Here is an 18,287-nt window from a genome sequence, read left to right as displayed (position 1 = left end):
TCACTGGTGCAGGAAAACTAACTCTGGCTATTCCCATAAAAAGAGGCATTCTTTACAAGTACGAGACTTTCAAAGGCACAGCACTATGCACGGAGCAAGTCCTTTTAAGAGATGTTACTGGGCACTAACAGAACACCCTGCACCCTGACTGCTGCTCCTACATACTCACACAGTATCATAATGTTGAGGAAGAGAAGAAGGCTTTTCAGTTTGCTTTTTCTCCACCCCTTCCCCCCTCAATCACCTGAATGCATTCATCAGGCAGGACACTAATGGAAAAATATGACTGAGCTCAAGGCCCCAAAGCTCTGAGGAGCTTTTTTATAAACTGCACGGGTTCAATAAGCAGACATTTGGCAGGATGGTTTGGACTGTCTCAGAAATCACAGCATCTCTCTGGAAGGGGCCTTGCTCACTCTTGCCCCTGCTACCCAAACCAGCTGTCACATTTCTGAAATCTATGCTTCCCTCTGGCATCCCATGTATTTCTCATCCCCCAAGCGCACTCTGCTCACTGCATCCATGCCACTCATATTCAGAAGTGCCAATTCTGCAAAAGGTTCTGTTCTGGTATATTTATATTCAGTTAGAGCATGAAATGCCTACAAGAAAAGGGCAAGGGAAAAGGGACACACTTCTATGTCCTTTCATTAGTGGTTTGCTTTGAGGATAGGCAATGATCATGAGCGCCTCTTTACACCCACAGATCTAAAGCACTGTATACACTGCTGGGTAAATAATATAGTCCCTTTTACAAAAGGATGAAGGTGGCACTTTCGAAGGAGTTACCCTCCTCCTTCTAAATTTTCTAGAGGCCTGCTTTGAACACCCAGCCACCGAGACCCACTTGAAGCTCAAGGCGAGGCAATGGCTTCGAATCCACATCTTTTCACTCATTTCCCAGGTTTGGAAGCATTTATGTTGGCAAACCTTTTGTCTCAGTCGCAAGCCTAGCCACTGGGTCATGCTACCCTTAATTAATTATTGAATGGCTACTAACTGCAATAGTTGGTGGGAGGGAGGGAAAAATAAAATACAAATAAAATATAAAACCACTTCATAATACAACCAAACCAGTTTTGCATCTCTTGCATCGTTTGGCAAGCATGGAACAAGTAACACAGTAATACAGAAATGTATTTGGTCAAAGTAAGGAATCAATATTTTTCGATAAAATACATTCTATATTAATGCTCATTCACATTTATTACACATGTAAATTAAATTTTCTATGTATAAAATTCCAGTTTATTCTCAGTGCTGGTTGGTCATGCTTCAGTTCAGCAGCAGGGCTCAACACATTCCACTCCTAACAAAGTGAGAGGGAACGAGAGCGCTCAGCTCTGTGCAGGACCAAGCCTCACGCATCCCCTGGTCCTGCAGGTCCCATCTGAACAAAATCTTGCTGGCATCAGTGGGAGTTTTGCAGGCCTGTGCACTGCAGAAGGGACCCCAGCTGTCCAGCACTTGTAGTCTGGTGTGGAAGTCACCCAAATGGTATATGGCATTCCAAAAAAAAGTAAGTTAGTGAATACAGATAATAATAATATATCTACATAACTTACAGCGTTGTTTGCTTGTTCAACCCCTCACTAACAATTCAATCAATACACAGGGAAAGGTAGTAGAGTGCAGTACATATTACAATCTCCTGTACACAGTTGCAAGCACTGGATCCTACAGTCTTTCCTCATTTCCTGAATTGCCATGTATCCTGCTGCCAGCCAGAGCCCAGTTCTCCACTGAGCCTTGTGGAGTCAATCCTTCACAGCATTTAGGCTGGTCTGCACCTCCACCGTGGGCCCCTAACACTGTGCAAGGCCCATTTAGCAGCAGGTCTTCAGCTACTAGCCCAGTCCACCCCTGCACCCTCCCCTCTGCTGTGCTGGCACTCGTCTGTGCAGCCACACACTTAGCCACATGGTAGGATTGATCCAGCTGGAAAACTACCTGTCTGTAAAAAGGCAGAGGGTTATATGCCAGTCAGACAGACCCCTCAGCCCAGCTCACGATGCAGCCATGCCACAGCTTCTGCAGGTGTGTGTGTGTGGACGCCTGCACCTCCCCCTGAGTCAAAAGGGTGCAAGTGGCCAGCAAACCTGGATGGCAGGACTATTCCTCCTGCTTGGGCTACTGTAAACTGCTTGCTTGCATTATGCTAGAGCAGAGGAAAGTCAGCCCCTACTTGTATGAGCCACGACCCAAGGACTGGATGCTATGAAGAGAAAGGTTTTCCTGGAGGAAGGCTTTGTTTGAGGTTATAATATCTGTCCTAGCTGGAGAGGAAAGAAAAATTTAGGGACTTAAAGCAGGGATGGAAACCACTGGTCTTACACTTTATTTTAGTAAGCAAAAAGCCTATTGCTGCTGTACAGTGTTATACAATGAACTGCCACAGTTCTCACGTCACTAGTCCATAGAAAATGTGCTGCGACTACCATGTTTACGCTGCATGCTGAAAGAATGTACAAAGTTGCATTAAGCCCTGGTTTTCTTCCACTTTTTTTTCTTGTTATGTTCTTAAACTCTGACTTTTACAGTGTTGTAGACACTTCTGTGCAGACTCAGGTACCACACATCATCCCAGTTACAGAAGGTCTTTGCCTCCAACTGAAAAAATCATGTGCTATGCATCTCTGAAGCCACTATCATCAAACCACCAAGAAAACTTGCTCTCTTTAGTAACCTTGGAAAAAGAGTCTTTAAAAAATCTATTGAAAAGGAGACATTGTTAATAATAGGGTTTTCAAAATGATGAGAGCTGTTTCTAGGAGTTGTCCAAGCATTTTCTCTTCACTCACTCTTTGTTTTTATAAAGCTAATTCTGTATAAAAGGGCTTTTGAAGCGTGTGACCTTCGTCTAATGGTTTTTAAAAAATTGGAAAAAAGGAGTGAATTTAGAAACATTTTTCTTCAGCTGTATTACAACAGAATTACCTTTGCTTCTTAAATTTTCAGTACAAAAGGCAAGTAAATAAAGAGACCCTGCATCTTCACAGTCTGGCACTCATCCAAGTCACTTAAATCTATGCAAAACAGGTATAAAACATGAGGGTCTTCCTCTCCTTTATACCAAGACCCTCACCAAACCCTTCTGGGGAGCAAGTTCCCTGATAAATAAAACTCACTAGATTTTGTATCAGTCAAAGTAGTAGTATTTTAACTCCCCTTCAAAGAGGTGTAAATGACCACACTAGCTCAAAGGCCCAGGGAGAGGAAGAGGTCCAGCATAATTTTAAGAACCAGGTGCTGGTTTATATCCCTATGGCTTCAATGTTAGGTTGCACTCAAGCTGCACTTAAGGTGCACTCAAGAAGGACCCTGGAAACAACAGGCCAGTCAGTCTCACTTCGGTGCCCAATAAAATCTTGGAAAAGATTATTCTGGGAGGTATTGAAAAACACCTGGAGGACAACACACTCTTCAGCCACAGCCAGCTCGGCTTCATGAGGGGAAAGTCCTGCTTGTAGAACCTTATTTCCTTGTATGACAGGGTAACTCACCTACCTGATCTAGGAAAGCCAGCAGATGTCATCTTTTTGGACTTCAGCAAAGTTTTTGATACTCTCTCAGTATCCTTCTGGACAAAGTGTCCAGGACCAAGCTGGATAACTGTGTTAAGTGAGCAACTGGCTCACAGGTTGGGCAGAGGAGTTATACTGAATGGGGTAACACTGGGCTGGCATCCAGTCACTAGTGGAGTTCCACAGTGCTCCATTCTCAGCCCAGTTCTCTTCAGCATCTTCATTAACAACATGGATGCAGGACTCAAAGGAATACTAAGTAGGTTTGCCAAAACACTAAATTGGGAGGAGCAATTTAGTGACTCCCTCCAGGGCACAGAGGCCCTGCAGAGAGACCGCAACAAATTAGGGAGATGGGCAATCTCTCACCAACTCGATGAAGTTTAACAAGGGCAAATGCTGGATTCTGCACCTAGGACAGGGCAATCCTGGTTGTGTGTATAGACTAGGGAAGGAGAGGCTGGAGAGCAGTACTATGGAAAGGTACCTGGGGATCCTGGTCAATGGCAAGTTGAATATGAGTCAGCAGTGCCCTGGCAGCCAGGAGGGCCAACCATGTCCTAGGGGGCATTAGGCAGGTCCAGGGAGGGGATTGTCTCACTCTGCTCTGCACTGGTGTGGCCTCACCTTGAATATTTTGTGCAGTTTTGGGTACCACAATATAAGAAAGCCATTAGGCTATTAGGGAGCATCCAAAGGAGGGCCACGAGGATGGCGCAGGGTCTGGAGGCGAAGCCGTATGAGGGGCAGTTGAGGTCACTTGGTTTGTTCAGCCTGGAGGAGACTGAGGGGAAACCTCACTGCGGTCTTCAACATCCTCAGGAGGGGAAGCAGAGGGGTGGGTACTGATCTCTTCACTCTCGTGACCAGTGACAGGACTCAAGGAAATGGCAGGAAGCTGAGTTGGGGGAGCTTTAGATTAGATATCAGGAAAAGGTTTTTCACTCAGAGGGTAGTTGAGCACTAGAACAGGCTCCCAATGGAAGTGGTCACAGCACCAAGCCTGCCTGAGCTCAAGAAGCATTTGGACAACACTCTCAGGCACACGGTGTGATTGTTGGGGTCTTCTGTGCAGGGCCAGGAGTTGGACTTGATGATCCTTATGGGTCTCTTCAAACTCAGTATATTCTATGATTCTAATTCACGATGCCACGAGGTTTGAGTAATAGTTTGGCAGTGTATCAAAACCAGCAAAGCTTAAAGTTGGTTGTCATGCAGAAGTGAGATAGGCAATGGCTATTTTTTACTTCATTTGTAAGAAAGCAGCACTTGCCTTTGGATCACATGGTGTTTTGAGTACCAGGGCTGGCAATAATGTTTGCTGCTGATACACATTACTCCCAGTTATTAATTCAGCACTTGTAAACTCAGGTGTCAGTAAAACAACATTAATATGTCTGACACCCCCTGGATTTCCCACTTCCCATTATTTTTGTTAAGCCTTCACATGCACTTCTGCAGCACCAACCACTATTAAACTACTGTTTTTAAGGAGAAGTTTCTCCAAGTTTGGTACTTTTTCAAAAACTATAGCTGTTGAACTAAACAGAAGAGCGCAGGTTGTGTGGTGTTTGCTCTCTGCGCTGGTTTCCTTGGAAAGGTCACCGGTGAGGACTCGGCACTCTCACCACACGTTTCCTACATTCTCGGTACTCTACATTCACGTCAGCGAATGCTACTCTCGAGCACAAATCGAAGAGACAAGTCAGCAACAAAACTACTTCTAGACTGATAGCGGCAGAATGCTACCAAGACAACTCCATAGAAAACCCACTGAAGCAGGAGCAAAATTCAGGTCACTTCTTAGCAAAGCTCATCACAAATTATTATTATTTTTTTTTTTTTTAAAACCATTTTTTGTGAAACTTTTATCTTGGCAGCCAGATATCCCCTTGTGATGTGCTAATTCGAACAGGCTAACGTGGGACCACCTGACCCCACCTGGTACCAAAGGCTTCCGAATTATTTTAGCTTCTCAGAAAATCACTGCTGACTGACACCCATCTGTTGGTGATCAGCTTCTGGTTCCTCTTCTTCCACATCTGCGTTATATTCTTCAAATGCATCATCATCAACATCTGGAAGCCCAAGTAACTACAAAGAAGAGAAAATACTGTGTAACAGTGAATTACCCACTCATGCAGCTTTACTGCAAATCTTCACACAAATCCTACATGGCACTTCTTGAAAACCTTAAACCCTGGAATAACAGTATTGCATAATGATCTTGGCTCTCTTTCTCTCCCTCCTGGGATAAAGAAAGAGTTGAAAATGCATCCTCACACCAAATTAAGTGCTCAGAGACCGGAAGATAAATAAAACCAAAACAAAGCACTTGCAAAAAGCTTCACATTCTTCCCTGAGGTTGCATTATGAATTGTTGAGTGTTTAAGACTTGGCAGTGGTTTAACTTCAGAAAGAATCATGATAATACTGTAGCAGTAGTTATCTTGGTTTAAGACTGTTTTTTAGCAACACTATAAAAGCCAAAGAAAAAAGCATCCTCATGCAGAACTGGCTAGTATGGAGTAGGAAAGGACTCCCTAAAAACCTCAAGAATCCAGCCTGTTAAATGCTTCTCTTGAACCCTTCACTCTGATACACCAGACAAAGCCTTGTACACTGGGTGAAGCCCTTGTAGTGAGAAATACTGTGTATTCCACTCAAAACTGTCTGAGCCCCTTTAAACTTCTGCAAATTAGATCTGGGCTTGTGAGGAACTGCAAGCCCGTCTTCTTTGGACAATGTTTGGATGCCTCCACCTGATGGCTCCGATCACTGCAACATGTCTTGTTCACTACAGGAAAAGGAGCAAACAGCCATGTTTGAACTTTTCTCCTCTCCTCCAAAAGGTTGCCAAGCCAACAGAAGTCAGGAAGAGAGATAAACCAAATAATACTCAAAATAACACATCTGTTGTGGAAATCTCATATTAGAATCCTACACTAATGGCTATTAATAGCCACAAAGCAAAATCATATGCCAGGCATTACTGGGAATACCATGTATTTAGCTTGCAAGGGCTGGAAGATCAGCGCAGATGCATGAAAGACTCTGTTTGGAGAATGATGCAGCTGTTAGCTCTTGAAAGAGGCAAAGCCCATAAAAACTGGGAGGAGGGTGACACTCGCTAGGTGAGAGCACAAAAATGAGACAAGGCAGATTTTCAGGGACCTAAACTAATTTAGTCTGGGATCGACATTCAAGATTATTCAGTGGACACAAATACAACACACAGAATTAGCTTCTGAATGCAATGAAGCTTGTATTCCTCACTGTCATTGGGAGACAATCAGTTTTTTAGTTGCAGGGCTTCTTCAGCAGGGAAATGGAAGGAGAATTTTCTGACTAAATCCCCTCCTTTGTATTTTAAAAATACTTACAGCGAGACCCCAAACGGAAAATGTTCTTGTCTTCTGGCAGAACAAAGTAAACTCCTATGTGTACATATCTGTCAAATCAAATGCTTAACTGAACGCGAAACTGCTTCGTTCATTTTCAGGATGCGGGGGTTTTGGTTTGTGTTGAAGCTAAAATTAAAATACTCAGTTTTCAAAAGGCAAAAGCAAGGGCTCTCTAGACTTTCTTATACACCAGTATTATTTTTTGCTAAACTGATCTAGTGGATTCAAATTAAATGTGAGTGTTGTACTCCTCTGTTTACATCACCTGGCAGAAAGCGTTTTGACCGTATTTTTTTTTTCCCAGTTCTGGTTATAATTCCTCCTTGATTTGCAAGGAAATGAGGCCCATGAGTTTTCATTTTATGGGATCCTGCAAGACTTCCTCATGCAAACATGAGCATGGAAAACACAACATACACCACAAGAACCACAAAGACTTATACAGTCCCAAAGCATCCTGCTTTTCACACATCCCCTCTCTCTTCGCCCTTGGGAAACCCAGCTCTTCTTCCCCTGGGGCAGCACAAATAAGAGTGATGCTGCAGATGTTGGTGGTTTTATGGAGGAAGGATGGGGATGGGATGAAGTGGGGTGGAGTGGAATGGGATAGGGTGGGGTGGGGTGGGATGGGATGGGATGGGATGGGATAGGATAGGATGGGACGGGATAGGATGGGAGGCTCCTCCAAGGAAGATGCAGTTTTATTCTCTCACGGACACTTTATGACTTTCCAAGGCACCAAGGACCTTGACCATGCAGATCTCACTTTTACAGTCTGAATCCCATCGCCTCCCACAGGACTATGGTCCCTCACTGCTGTTAACCCCTTACTGCTCTCTGGACTGCAGTGGCAAATCAGTCCACACCTTGACACCAAGGAGGGATGATCAGGGTCCAAAGTGCAGGGAGCTCTACAAACACTGGGTCAAAATGGAAGGGGGGCGTACAAAAGATAAGGACAAAATAAGATGATGAAGATGGCCTGAGTTGACCCTAGACTAACTCCGACCTTGTCTTCTTTCAAACACACTAGTTTCTGCTTCTAATCCATATCTGCTTCACATATTACATTATCAGCTATGTGGCAGACTTGAAAGGATTTAACTGGAGAGCAAAAATAAGGAGAAAAGAGGTAAAAGAGGAAAGGGGTGTAGAAACAGAGAGCTGATCCATCAGTCAAAGAGCCAAGGGGAACAAAACTGCCAGGTGGAGGGAGACCCGTGGAGAGGAGGAAGACAGGAGCATGGTGAGAAGGGAGGGAGGAAAGCAGGGAGAGAAGATAACAACCAGTGGCAGCACTGCCTGAACTACCTCTATTTATTCCTGCTGTCCAAACTACCCATCTGGAGGTAAAGGAGAGGTCACCAGGATATGTATGAATTCAGTGAATATGGGATAAATGGCTTTTACACTGTAGACTCCCTAGTTCAGATGTAGGCTTTTTCAGGCTGAAGAGGAGCGCGGTGTGCGACACCCGGAATTTGCCGCTGAATTGTACAACTCATGCCCTGGTTCTCTGCAAACGTTGCCAGTTCGTGTGATGTCCCTCAGGCATTTCTTAAATTTGTCTTTCTTAACTCTTCCCAAGTGCCCTGATTTTATACAAATAATCTAGTAGTTATTGAGTCACAGAGGCAGAGTGACATTGCCTCCTACCAAAAGCTGATGCACAGGCAGACTGATAAATTAACCAAATACAAGACTGAGCTTTAGTGGTCCATGTGATGCTACACTAAAGACAACACAGTTCTGCTGAATCCTTGTGGAAAGGGCTTAGTCTCCAGGCAGATATGCTTACAAGCACTAGCATGGGCACCTCTGGCACCTGAGCGTGGCACCTCTGACACCAGAGAGACAAGGGCATTGGAGGAGTGGGATGCTCTGAGGCAAGTAACAGTATTTGAGCCCAGTGCTGTTGATTGATACCATGTACCTGCATGGTGTCTGGCACTTTTGGATGTTCCCTGAATAAGTGGATAATAAGGCAAATCAGAGTTTTGTGGAAACTGATCCAGGAAGGCATTAATGGGCAAAGACAACATCCCCCCCCAACTTCAGTAAAGAAAAAGCCTGACCTTGCCTACAGCAGGATTTAGAGGTGTGGTTTGGCTGCTGCAGGTTAACCAACACGTTTTAAAAGCCTTGTCTAATGAAATATCTTGCTCTGGCACTGTAACATTAGGGAGAGATGCCTGAGAGCTGAGGGTTGGTGAGCAGCCCCAGAGCACCCTCATTGCCTTCTGTGCCCAGGGAAGAGTAGTGAGTAGAGGGAAATCTGTCTCTCATTGAGACAGATGCCAACTGCTGGGCATCCCTGTTCTTACTGTCTGAAACACAGGGCCCTGTGCAGCAGCCAGTCCCTTCCTACCCCACAGCCTCAGGGTAAGCTTGTGAAGTCACAGCTGGTCTGTCACTGTGAATGTGCAGAGCAGAGCTGAGCTCAGTTACTGGACAAATATTGGTCTTGGACCCCTCAGTTATGGGAGGGCAGATGCTCATGCTGTGCATAAGGGCATGGAAAGATGCAGATGCACTGTCATTTTCTTCTAAGTATTTCCCGTCAAAGGACTCCAACAAAGAATTTCAGAACTGTCTAATAATCTTGGATGTCTGTTGGGAATACTGAAATAGAGAAGACTCTCAAAAGGTGCTTAGCAAGCACATGCCAAAAACCTAGTCCCCCTCCTCCCAGACTGATAGCCAGGACCACCAGATACTTCAGAAGAGCCCAGTCTGACTTTCAGCAGTTTTTACCTAAACTGACATTTTTCAAACTGAAGTTTGCCAGACTGGTCTCTGACAGCAGATTTGCTTGGGACAGTGGAGAAGAAATGCCCTGCAAATGCACTGTTGCCTTAAAGCTGACAGCAAGGTGGTTTCATTAGTGAAAGGGGTCCAGCAGAAAAAGGATGTGGGACAGCATGAAGCGATGCCAAGGAAATAATTTCCCAGTACTGAAGAAAAGTGATTTTGTTCTGGAAAAGGCCTGAGGGCACAAAATAACTGTTTCCATACATCTATGGTAACACCACACAGTTTTAAAAATCTTTCCTACCATGTATGTGCTATTTTTAATAATTACAATAAGGGAAAAATGTCAATACATTCCTTATTAGACTTATCTACATAAAACCATACCTCAAATCATAAACCCAGTTTTGTTATACAGATGCAAATCTCTCAGTACTAGGCCAAAGTAGAATCTGAGAAACTTATTCTTTGTGGTACATCCAAGAGAAAATGAAGAGGTACTTGATTACAGTCTGCAAGAGGTTTCTGGCAGTTGAGGACACCATTTTTGAGCAAACAAAAGCAAAATGAAATTCAACAGCTAGGAACCAAAACTAGAAGAACGTAGATTGCAAACAAAAGAGACTTTCAGAGCACCATAACTAATAATGAGAAGAGAAAGTGCCCAGCAGGGTTGTATCCTTTAATTCACCCGAAGACTTTACATCAAGAGTGGGTGTCTTTGGAAAAGACACATTCCAGTTCAACCATGATTTATGCGCTTGGTTGTCAGAATCATGGGGTGAAATGTGATGTATTAATGAAGGGCCCAGGCTACATGAGCATAATAGTTCCTCCTGCTTTGAACCTTTTTATTTTGAAGAGTAACTCAACTTGGTTTGACTGAATTTCTCAGTAACTTAACCTACGCAGAAATAAATGTGGTTTAAATGAAATAAGTAATCTGTACCAATTGAATTAAGTCTTTCTGAAGTCCTCTTTAGTTAAACCAGTGGAAGTTTCTCATCAGAGACAGCTTCTCTGAGCAGGAGAAAACAACTATGAAGATCCAAGAGCCAAATACTGTTCTGGGAAACATATTTATATTTTTTTGTATGTTTTCACAATTACAAGCAGCTGTAGTGACAGATTAGATTTCCAGTCCTTTCTAAGAAAAGTATGCATCTGTTCTATTTATTTCCAGCCTCTCAAAGGATTCTTTAAAATTATGCTCTTTTATGTCACCCAGCTGTGGCGGTCTGCGGCAAATCATTGCAAGGGTGTAACACAGGGAGGGCCAGTGCTTTCATATCGGTGCTCCAGGCCCTCCCTTTTGCACTAAATACTTGGGATACATTTTCGGTCTTCTCAGTTAGTCATCCAGAAAAAGACAGGAGGGGAAAAGGTCTACATTTTCAGTTGAGTATAAAGATGTCCATCAGTCAACTTTCTCAAGGACATCATGGGAGAATGGCTCTGGCAATGAACCTCTGCTCTGCACCAAGTCATCAGCCAGCCCCAAGCATTCAAAAGGAGAGGCTGGGTAAAGGGAGGATTTGGCAAAAATGAAGGACAACAGCCAGCCTAAGACACCTCACCCTAATGAAATCCAGGCTTTGACCCAAATCTTAGTGTTAAACAAGGACAGAGAAAGCTGAGCAGCAGCAAAACAGAAACACACATGCCCCCTCTCCACAAAACCCAGCTTCTGTTCCAACTTCTTCTCAAGCAGTGACCAAACTGGCGTTTGCAAATACCAAGTGGCAACCATCCTAAGAGCAAAATCTGGATCACTCGGGAGGAAAAAAAAAAGCCAACCATAAAATAAAACAAATCACTCTGAGGAGAAACCGTACTTCCAGCTTCCCAGAGGTCTACTCTTGCTACTCATATCCTTGCAAAACTCCCCAATTCGAGTGCCAGGAAACAACTCTGCCACAAAGTCCCGCAGCGCTGACTCGTGTCCCGTTCCTCGGAGTCAGCGCTGCATCAGCAGGATGCAAGTCCCTGCCCGCTGCCACTGGCTGACACACCAGTTGGCCTCCCACCCCGGATGGGAGTCTCATCCTCTCAAACACAGAGATGGAAACAAAAAGGCAGCTAACTTCCAAGAAACAATTTCCAACAGCCTAACGGTAGTTTATGTATAACACTCATGCGCCCAGGCAGCTGACTGGAGGTATAAGTTCCTGGAGAAGAAAAAAACACCTTGCTCTATCCAGTGCTGCTCTATTAAGTCACAGGCAACAGTCAACGTTTAGAAGTAAAAAAAAAAGCACTTACAGGTCTGAAGGATTTGAAGACTTTTTCCAATATTTCATGGAGTGTCTTTTTCCCACAGGAGGAGATGTAATCCTGTGCGAGCTGCAGAAAAGGTAAGCAGTCTTCACTTTCGCTCCACACGTGCTGAAAGCCAACAGCAACACAAGAAAGTAAAGGCATTAACAGGAATTCACGCCAACCTTTCCATGTGATTTTATAAGGTCACATGTTGTAAACATCTGCCAAAGTACACCGAGCCTCCTGCAGTTCAAGACCCGCCCTGGGGACAGGCGCTGCAGGCTGTTTCAGAAGCCACACTTCTGAGAAGGAACCTGCATTTTATTAACACGATGCATCAGAAAGCAGGGAAACAGATCCAGAAGTGAAAATGCCTCGTGACTGCACCAGCAATGAAGGGTATGCACACTTTGTGCATGCACATTTTACCCATAAAGGTGTTTTCATTTGACATCAGCCCTGCTCAGACCTGGAAGTCACATTGGGTTTTCTCCTCTTCTGCATCACCCACTGCAATGAAGCCCTCAGGGAGACAAAGCATCTCTTTCTGTTCCTGGCGTTAGTGCAAATATGATGTGACCCTGGAGGTGGAACTTGATGTGTAATTCTCTTGACGATGCAGAAGAAAAGATGTAAAATACACCCGCAGTCTAGACACAGAGCCAAGGAGAGATGTTTGGGCACTCACAACATCCTGACAATTCAAGCCTCCCTCCCTGTTTTGAGGTTTACTCCCCTTACAACCTGATCATCTCTTCACAGGTAGGCACACTTAAACCCATTTCAGATCTTCCTCTCATCTTGCTCCCGCTTCAGAGATGCTGCTCCCCCAGCCCGACTCTGCGAAACCTCTCCCAAAACTGGTGTTTATTCTGCTGCTAGGAGGATTTTCGTTTGAAACAGAGCTGGCAAGTGATGGTGGGAGTGCTCAGACAAGAAGGGCAGCACACAGCACAAGCTAATGTATAACCTTAAAGACTTTCTTTTGGAAGATTTTTTGTATGGAACTGTCTTAGGCAGTCAGCTACACAGAGAAGCACGATACTGCCAAATTGTTTTGAGACTGGTACCTCTCTTTTTGCACAGCAGCTCTTTTCCCCAAAGTGCCGTGCAGCTTTTTACTCTGCTATAAACAGCAGGTTACAGTACTTAAACAAGGAAAAAGGAGGGTCTCTCTGAAGCTTAACTAACATTCAGGGAAAGACTCAAAATGACAGATGTTTCAATCCCTAACATAAGGCTTGCATGTCACCTTCCCCTTCAGTGGTGAGTACCCACCAGGGATGCAGTTTTACACTTAAAGAAAGAAAACAGTACTTAACATCATCTAAGCTGCACCTTTAAGATAAAAACTAGCTGCTTTGCTATGAACCTCACTTGACCTACATTTTCTTTGCTGCTTGTTGCATTTTACAAGCATAAACATAGTGAAATGTTTTGTTATGAAAACAACTCTGCATTACTGAGTAGGTTCTGCTCTTCCATATAACCAGAGTCATCTCTTAACCATTCTGGCAATAAAAATAAGTTCTTTGCAGTCTTGCCAACTCTCAAATGCACATACCACAAGTCTCATGATACTTCATGCCATCTTAGAGTCATGGGCCTTGCAAACCTATAAATATACAACTAAATCTCAGCTTCTGTTTACAAAAAAAAAGGCAGAAGAAAAGCCTGCACTTTGTGATTTCTACGGTCTAAAAAGGCAGAAGGTACATGAAGTGAACTCAAATAAGCCCTCTATAAAATAACCAATGAACACTTTCAAATTAGAACATTTTAAGAACAGCCTCAAGATTTTGGAGCTCTGGCTCCTTACTTCAGGTTAGCAATAATTCTGCAGTTATTCCTAATCTTTCCATCGAAGTTCAGAGCTGGATATTGCAGCTTGGCAATTCCTGGCTCGTACTAAATCTGTTGTAATTGTTTATATGTATAAAACGATTATGACTGCTGAGATCCTCATTCTTGTTTAAATTGTGGCTTCTTTCGACTACCAGAGCTATACACAGGAGCTTCTACATAAATAAAAATCAAGTCCCGCCCTTTAATGAATAATAGGTACTTCGTTCCCCAGGGAAAGGTAACTCCATGTTGTCCTACCATGTTTTTACAATCTCTTTTCAAGCTGTACCATGTTTTAGACTCCAGTGTGAATTCGTCAGCAGTATTGCAGAATAAGATGATCTAGCATAAGGGACAAACCTAAGGGAGTATCTCGATCACTGAGTTTTTGAGGAGACTTTTTTGCATAGCATCGTGAGGCAATAAGCAAGTAAGGCTTCCAACAATCTCTCCATGTGCAGAAGATTTCAAATGTTGACTGTAGCAACAAATGCACTATGAAAGGTCTCACATGCCATTAGTGCACGCATCTCCTTCGGAAATGGCTTGATTTTATCTTTGCCCCCTAAAAACCTCAACCATAATAAATACCAGGGCTATAATGCCTATAGGTTATAATGCCTACAGCTCTCTGTGGAGGTTCAGTGTTGCACCAAGGCAGTGCAGGAACTGTCTCAGCACTGACTCATGCGACTCCAGAGGAACCTTCAAAAGGAATTTTGGTACCTCAAAATAAAAACAAATGTAATTTGAGGATTCAGCTCCTGCTTAAAAAGTTAAAGCAGTAATTAAGGCTACACATAAGGAGATGCTTTTCCTGGAAAACCTAATGCCTAAGGATCTCTTTGCAGTGGGAGAAGCAGTCTGCTGTCAAGCTGGTGGACCACAGTGCCCAGCTGTGGCTGTTTAATTAAAAAAATATTAACCTCATCATCTGAGTATGTGTTTTCCAAGCTTGCCCAGTTTTGCTCACAGTTGCTTTGTGTCACTACAAAAGCACACAGACACTAATTTCCACCTCAGCTGACCTAGGATCATGGTTGAATTATTTAGCTCAGCATCTACACACTGCAGATAGCTGAGACAATTCATAAGGCTGCATCTGGAAGGGTTTGCTTTCCCTCACACTTTTAGATCACTCAGTGTTGCTGGACAACAAAGTCACTTGCTAGACCACCTTTTTCTAACCAGTCGACTCGTTGAGCATGGCAGCAAAACTTTTTCTGTGTGAGGATAATTCCATTTGCAGAAAATATTCAGACTCACTGGTTCTGTTCTAAAATATTTTACAGGAAATCTTGAATCAAAATGGCCTCATATTTTTATTTATTTTATCAGTTACTTTGAATACCAGTATATAAATAACATGGTGACAAAACAAATGACAGACGACAAGGAATAGCATCACAACCCTCACCCTCCTTGATTATGGTTACACAAGGCCAATTAATTTCTTGAGAACACCACAAGCCTCGGGAGCTAAATTATACATAGTTCAGCTATCTAAAATGCTGATTCAGAGAGTTTTAGTGTCCAAGTGGTACTGAAAATGTCAATAAGTGTCTGCGTGGGTTTCCTGCATCTCTACCATGTTAAAGACCTAGCTCAAATATAGCTTTTCAGGAAATTAAAAATATTTGATTGTTGTGATCTGGCATCTCTGATTTTATACAAAATTCAGAATTATTCTCCCCCAGATTGGATCTTGACAACCTTTCCAAGTTTTTCTCCTCCTCCCTTATAAGTACATCAGGCTCATCATTTCCTCCTTACAAGTGGGTTATCACGGACTTCTCTGGCACCTCCTACATAGCTTTTTAAGTTGCATTATTATGAAATAGAGACATAAAAAAAGAGTACAAGAATACCAGGCACCAGATACTTATTAAATGTAAGGCTCCTTTATAGGAGTCACAGGGTGCAAAAAGGCTGTAAAGTGTGTCACTGTGAATTCTGTTTATATTTACTCACTTTCACACTCCATTGTGCCAAAGGAGCCATGCAACAAGGCTTAAAGTGCAAATTACAATCAGACTCTTGGCTTTTATTAACTCTTCTTAAAATAAACTTTAGCCTGTAATTGCATGTAGAAAGGAAAGTTATCTTCTGGAAAATAAGGAAAAAAAAAAGACTGCAAAAAAACCCAAGATAGTCAAGCTGGGACTAGAAATTAAGCCCTACTAGGAGCAGAAAACAGGATTCTGGAGAATCTGCTCATTAGTGGGTCATAATCACATTAAAGAGACACTATCAACAGGAAAAAAATTAAGAATGACACCTATTTGCCTGTTTTAAAAGTATTATCATTACAAAAAGTGCCTCAAGTACTAATGCTGAAAGAGACAGAAGAAAACACTGCTTCTATTTTTCCACTGTTTATGTTCCATATAAGAGTTGGTCCTTCCGTTCAGGTTTACTACTGGTGGCTCTGGGCAGGGAGTCTTTCCCACAGGTACCCTGGAATGAAAATATTTGTCAAAAGAGGGGGAAATGTGACTGAAAACTCAAAAAAAAAAAAAGGTCAGTGTTGGAAGCATGGGAATTGAGTCTGAAACTGCTTAAGATTTTTTTTTAAAGTTGACTAGATTTTGATTTGAAAGAGTTCACTCAATTACTGAGCAGTGCATAAAGAAACAAAACATGTCTAAGAAAAATAATGGGCTTTCTTTGCAATTTCCAATAGCATTAGTGTCCAATCATAGTTTCAGCCTAGTGCTGCACTGGATTTATCCCTGCTTAAGAGTCCATCAGGCATGGCCCTTTCTGGGCACAGGTATCTCTAGAGAGGAATGAGCACTGGGGTCTGACAGGCTCATAGGTGCTGGGAAGATGGATGTGCAGGGCTAGTCCCACAGAGGACAGAGAGACTCCACACCCTGAGATGCTCCACTGCTACAGCTGGAGATCTCACGTATCATCCCTGGACAGATGCATAACTAAACTCCAGATAACTTCTTTCATAATTCAGCATGACCATCTGCCCAACACAATAAATAAATATCCTGCTTGCTGGGATCTGTGGTCCAGGAGAAGTCACTTCACTATTCTTTGTTTCCATGGACCCATCTGTCAAATGAGCTAACTCTGCACTTACCTGTTCAAAAGGGAATTAGCGAATATTTGTCAAGCAGGTGGAGGGAGAAGACTTGCTCCGGGAAGGGAAAGACCTACAGCATTCCTACAATAATGATCTGTGCTAGGAGCTATTTTGTTAAAAAAAAAATAGAGCAAATTAAAACCCTTTCATTGAAGTTAACTCGCACTTGGCAGGTTACAAACCTCGTGTCGAGGTGCCGCTTTTCGGTGACTCTTCCTGCACTTCTGCTCACCACCGGGAGGGTCTGGACGAGGGGAAAAGCACCCCCCGACACCCTTCCCAAAGCCCAGTGCTGTGGTGCCGGTGCCTTTTCTGCACGAACTTGCGGCTGAAATCGGCGACGGGCGGGCGAGGAAGGGGCGCGGCGGCCGCGGCGCATGCCCGGATTCCCCGGCCCCGGCGGGCCCAGGGGAGCGGCGGGGGGGGCGCGGCCCTCCTGTCATCCTGACTCCATTTTATCCCTGCCCATTCTCCATTTGCCGTGACAGTCCTGCCAGTCCGCCTCCACTGCGCCTGCCCCAGCCCGGCTCCCGGGAGGATGAGCCGCGGGGGAGCAGCACTGCAACCCGCAGTCGCTCACCCTCTCCCCGCCCGCCCGGGGCCCGCGCCTCCGGCGGGCGATGTTATGGGATCGAGGGTTGCCCTGACGCGGCGCCCCACGCCATCAGACTCATTTTGCAGACTGTGGGAGATCCCCCCGGCCCGCGCCCCGCGTCTCCATCACCGTCATCCCTCCTCCTGGCACCCCGTCCTCCGCCCTCTCGCCCTCCCCTCGGCCCCCCCAAGCACGGCGGACCGCACGGCGGAGTGTTCCCAAGACGCAATGGTTCCACCCGCTCCCGCCACCAGCGGGGCACCCGGGCACGCCGCACCCCGATCCCTCCCGGGGCACTCACGAAATTGTCCCCGGCAGGCCGGCCTGGCCACAGCCGTAGAAGGAGACGCGGTCGCGCTAGGAATGCCATGCGCGCTCGTCCTCGGCGCGATGAGCTTGGAGGCCGGCGTCGCACCACCGCTCCGCCGCCTCCGCCAGCCCTCGAAACATCGCCGTACCCCGCCCGCCGCCGCCCGCCGTCCCCGCGCCCGCGTCCCCGCACCGCCCGCACCGCACCGCCCCCGCCCCCCGCACCGACCCCGCCCGCACGCCCGCCCCCGACGCCCCGCGCCCGCGCCCCCTCCAGGCACCGGCCCGCTGAATTCGCTGCAGACAATTGACTCGACGCCTTCTGGCAACTTGGGGGCAGGGGGAAGGAAGAAAAAATCAACAAAAAAAAGCCTTCAAGCCCACTCAGGAAGGCGCTGTCGGCGAGATGATGCCTCGTCTTCCCTCTTCCCTTCCATCTTCCCAGAACTGGGCCGGCATCTCGCCAGAACCCACTGTGCTAAACTCACTGGTGGGTACCCCCT

The 18,287-nt window shown here is 44.9% G+C and overlaps 1 protein-coding gene across 1 annotated transcript; it reads right to left on the bottom strand.

Moving 5' to 3' along the window:
* Positions 1-4,589: 4,589 nt before the first annotated feature.
* Positions 4,590-17,916, bottom strand: MTURN (maturin, neural progenitor differentiation regulator homolog). The gene is made up of 3 exons (XM_018075888.2): positions 17,777-17,916; positions 11,942-12,064; positions 4,590-5,618 (listed from the first exon to the last, which is right to left on the bottom strand). The coding sequence occupies exons 1-3, from the start codon at positions 17,843-17,845 to the stop codon at positions 5,508-5,510; spliced, it is 303 nt and encodes a 100-aa protein (XP_017931377.2). The 5' UTR covers positions 17,846-17,916; the 3' UTR covers positions 4,590-5,507.
* Positions 17,917-18,287: the final 371 nt, after the last annotated feature.

Source organism: Manacus vitellinus, unplaced genomic scaffold (assembly GCF_001715985.3).
Source record: "Manacus vitellinus isolate BGI_N305 unplaced genomic scaffold, ASM171598v3 scaffold_3_pilon, whole genome shotgun sequence".
Lineage (NCBI taxonomy): Eukaryota > Metazoa > Chordata > Aves > Passeriformes > Pipridae > Manacus > Manacus vitellinus.
This window is presented reverse-complemented; position numbering and strand designations above follow the sequence as displayed.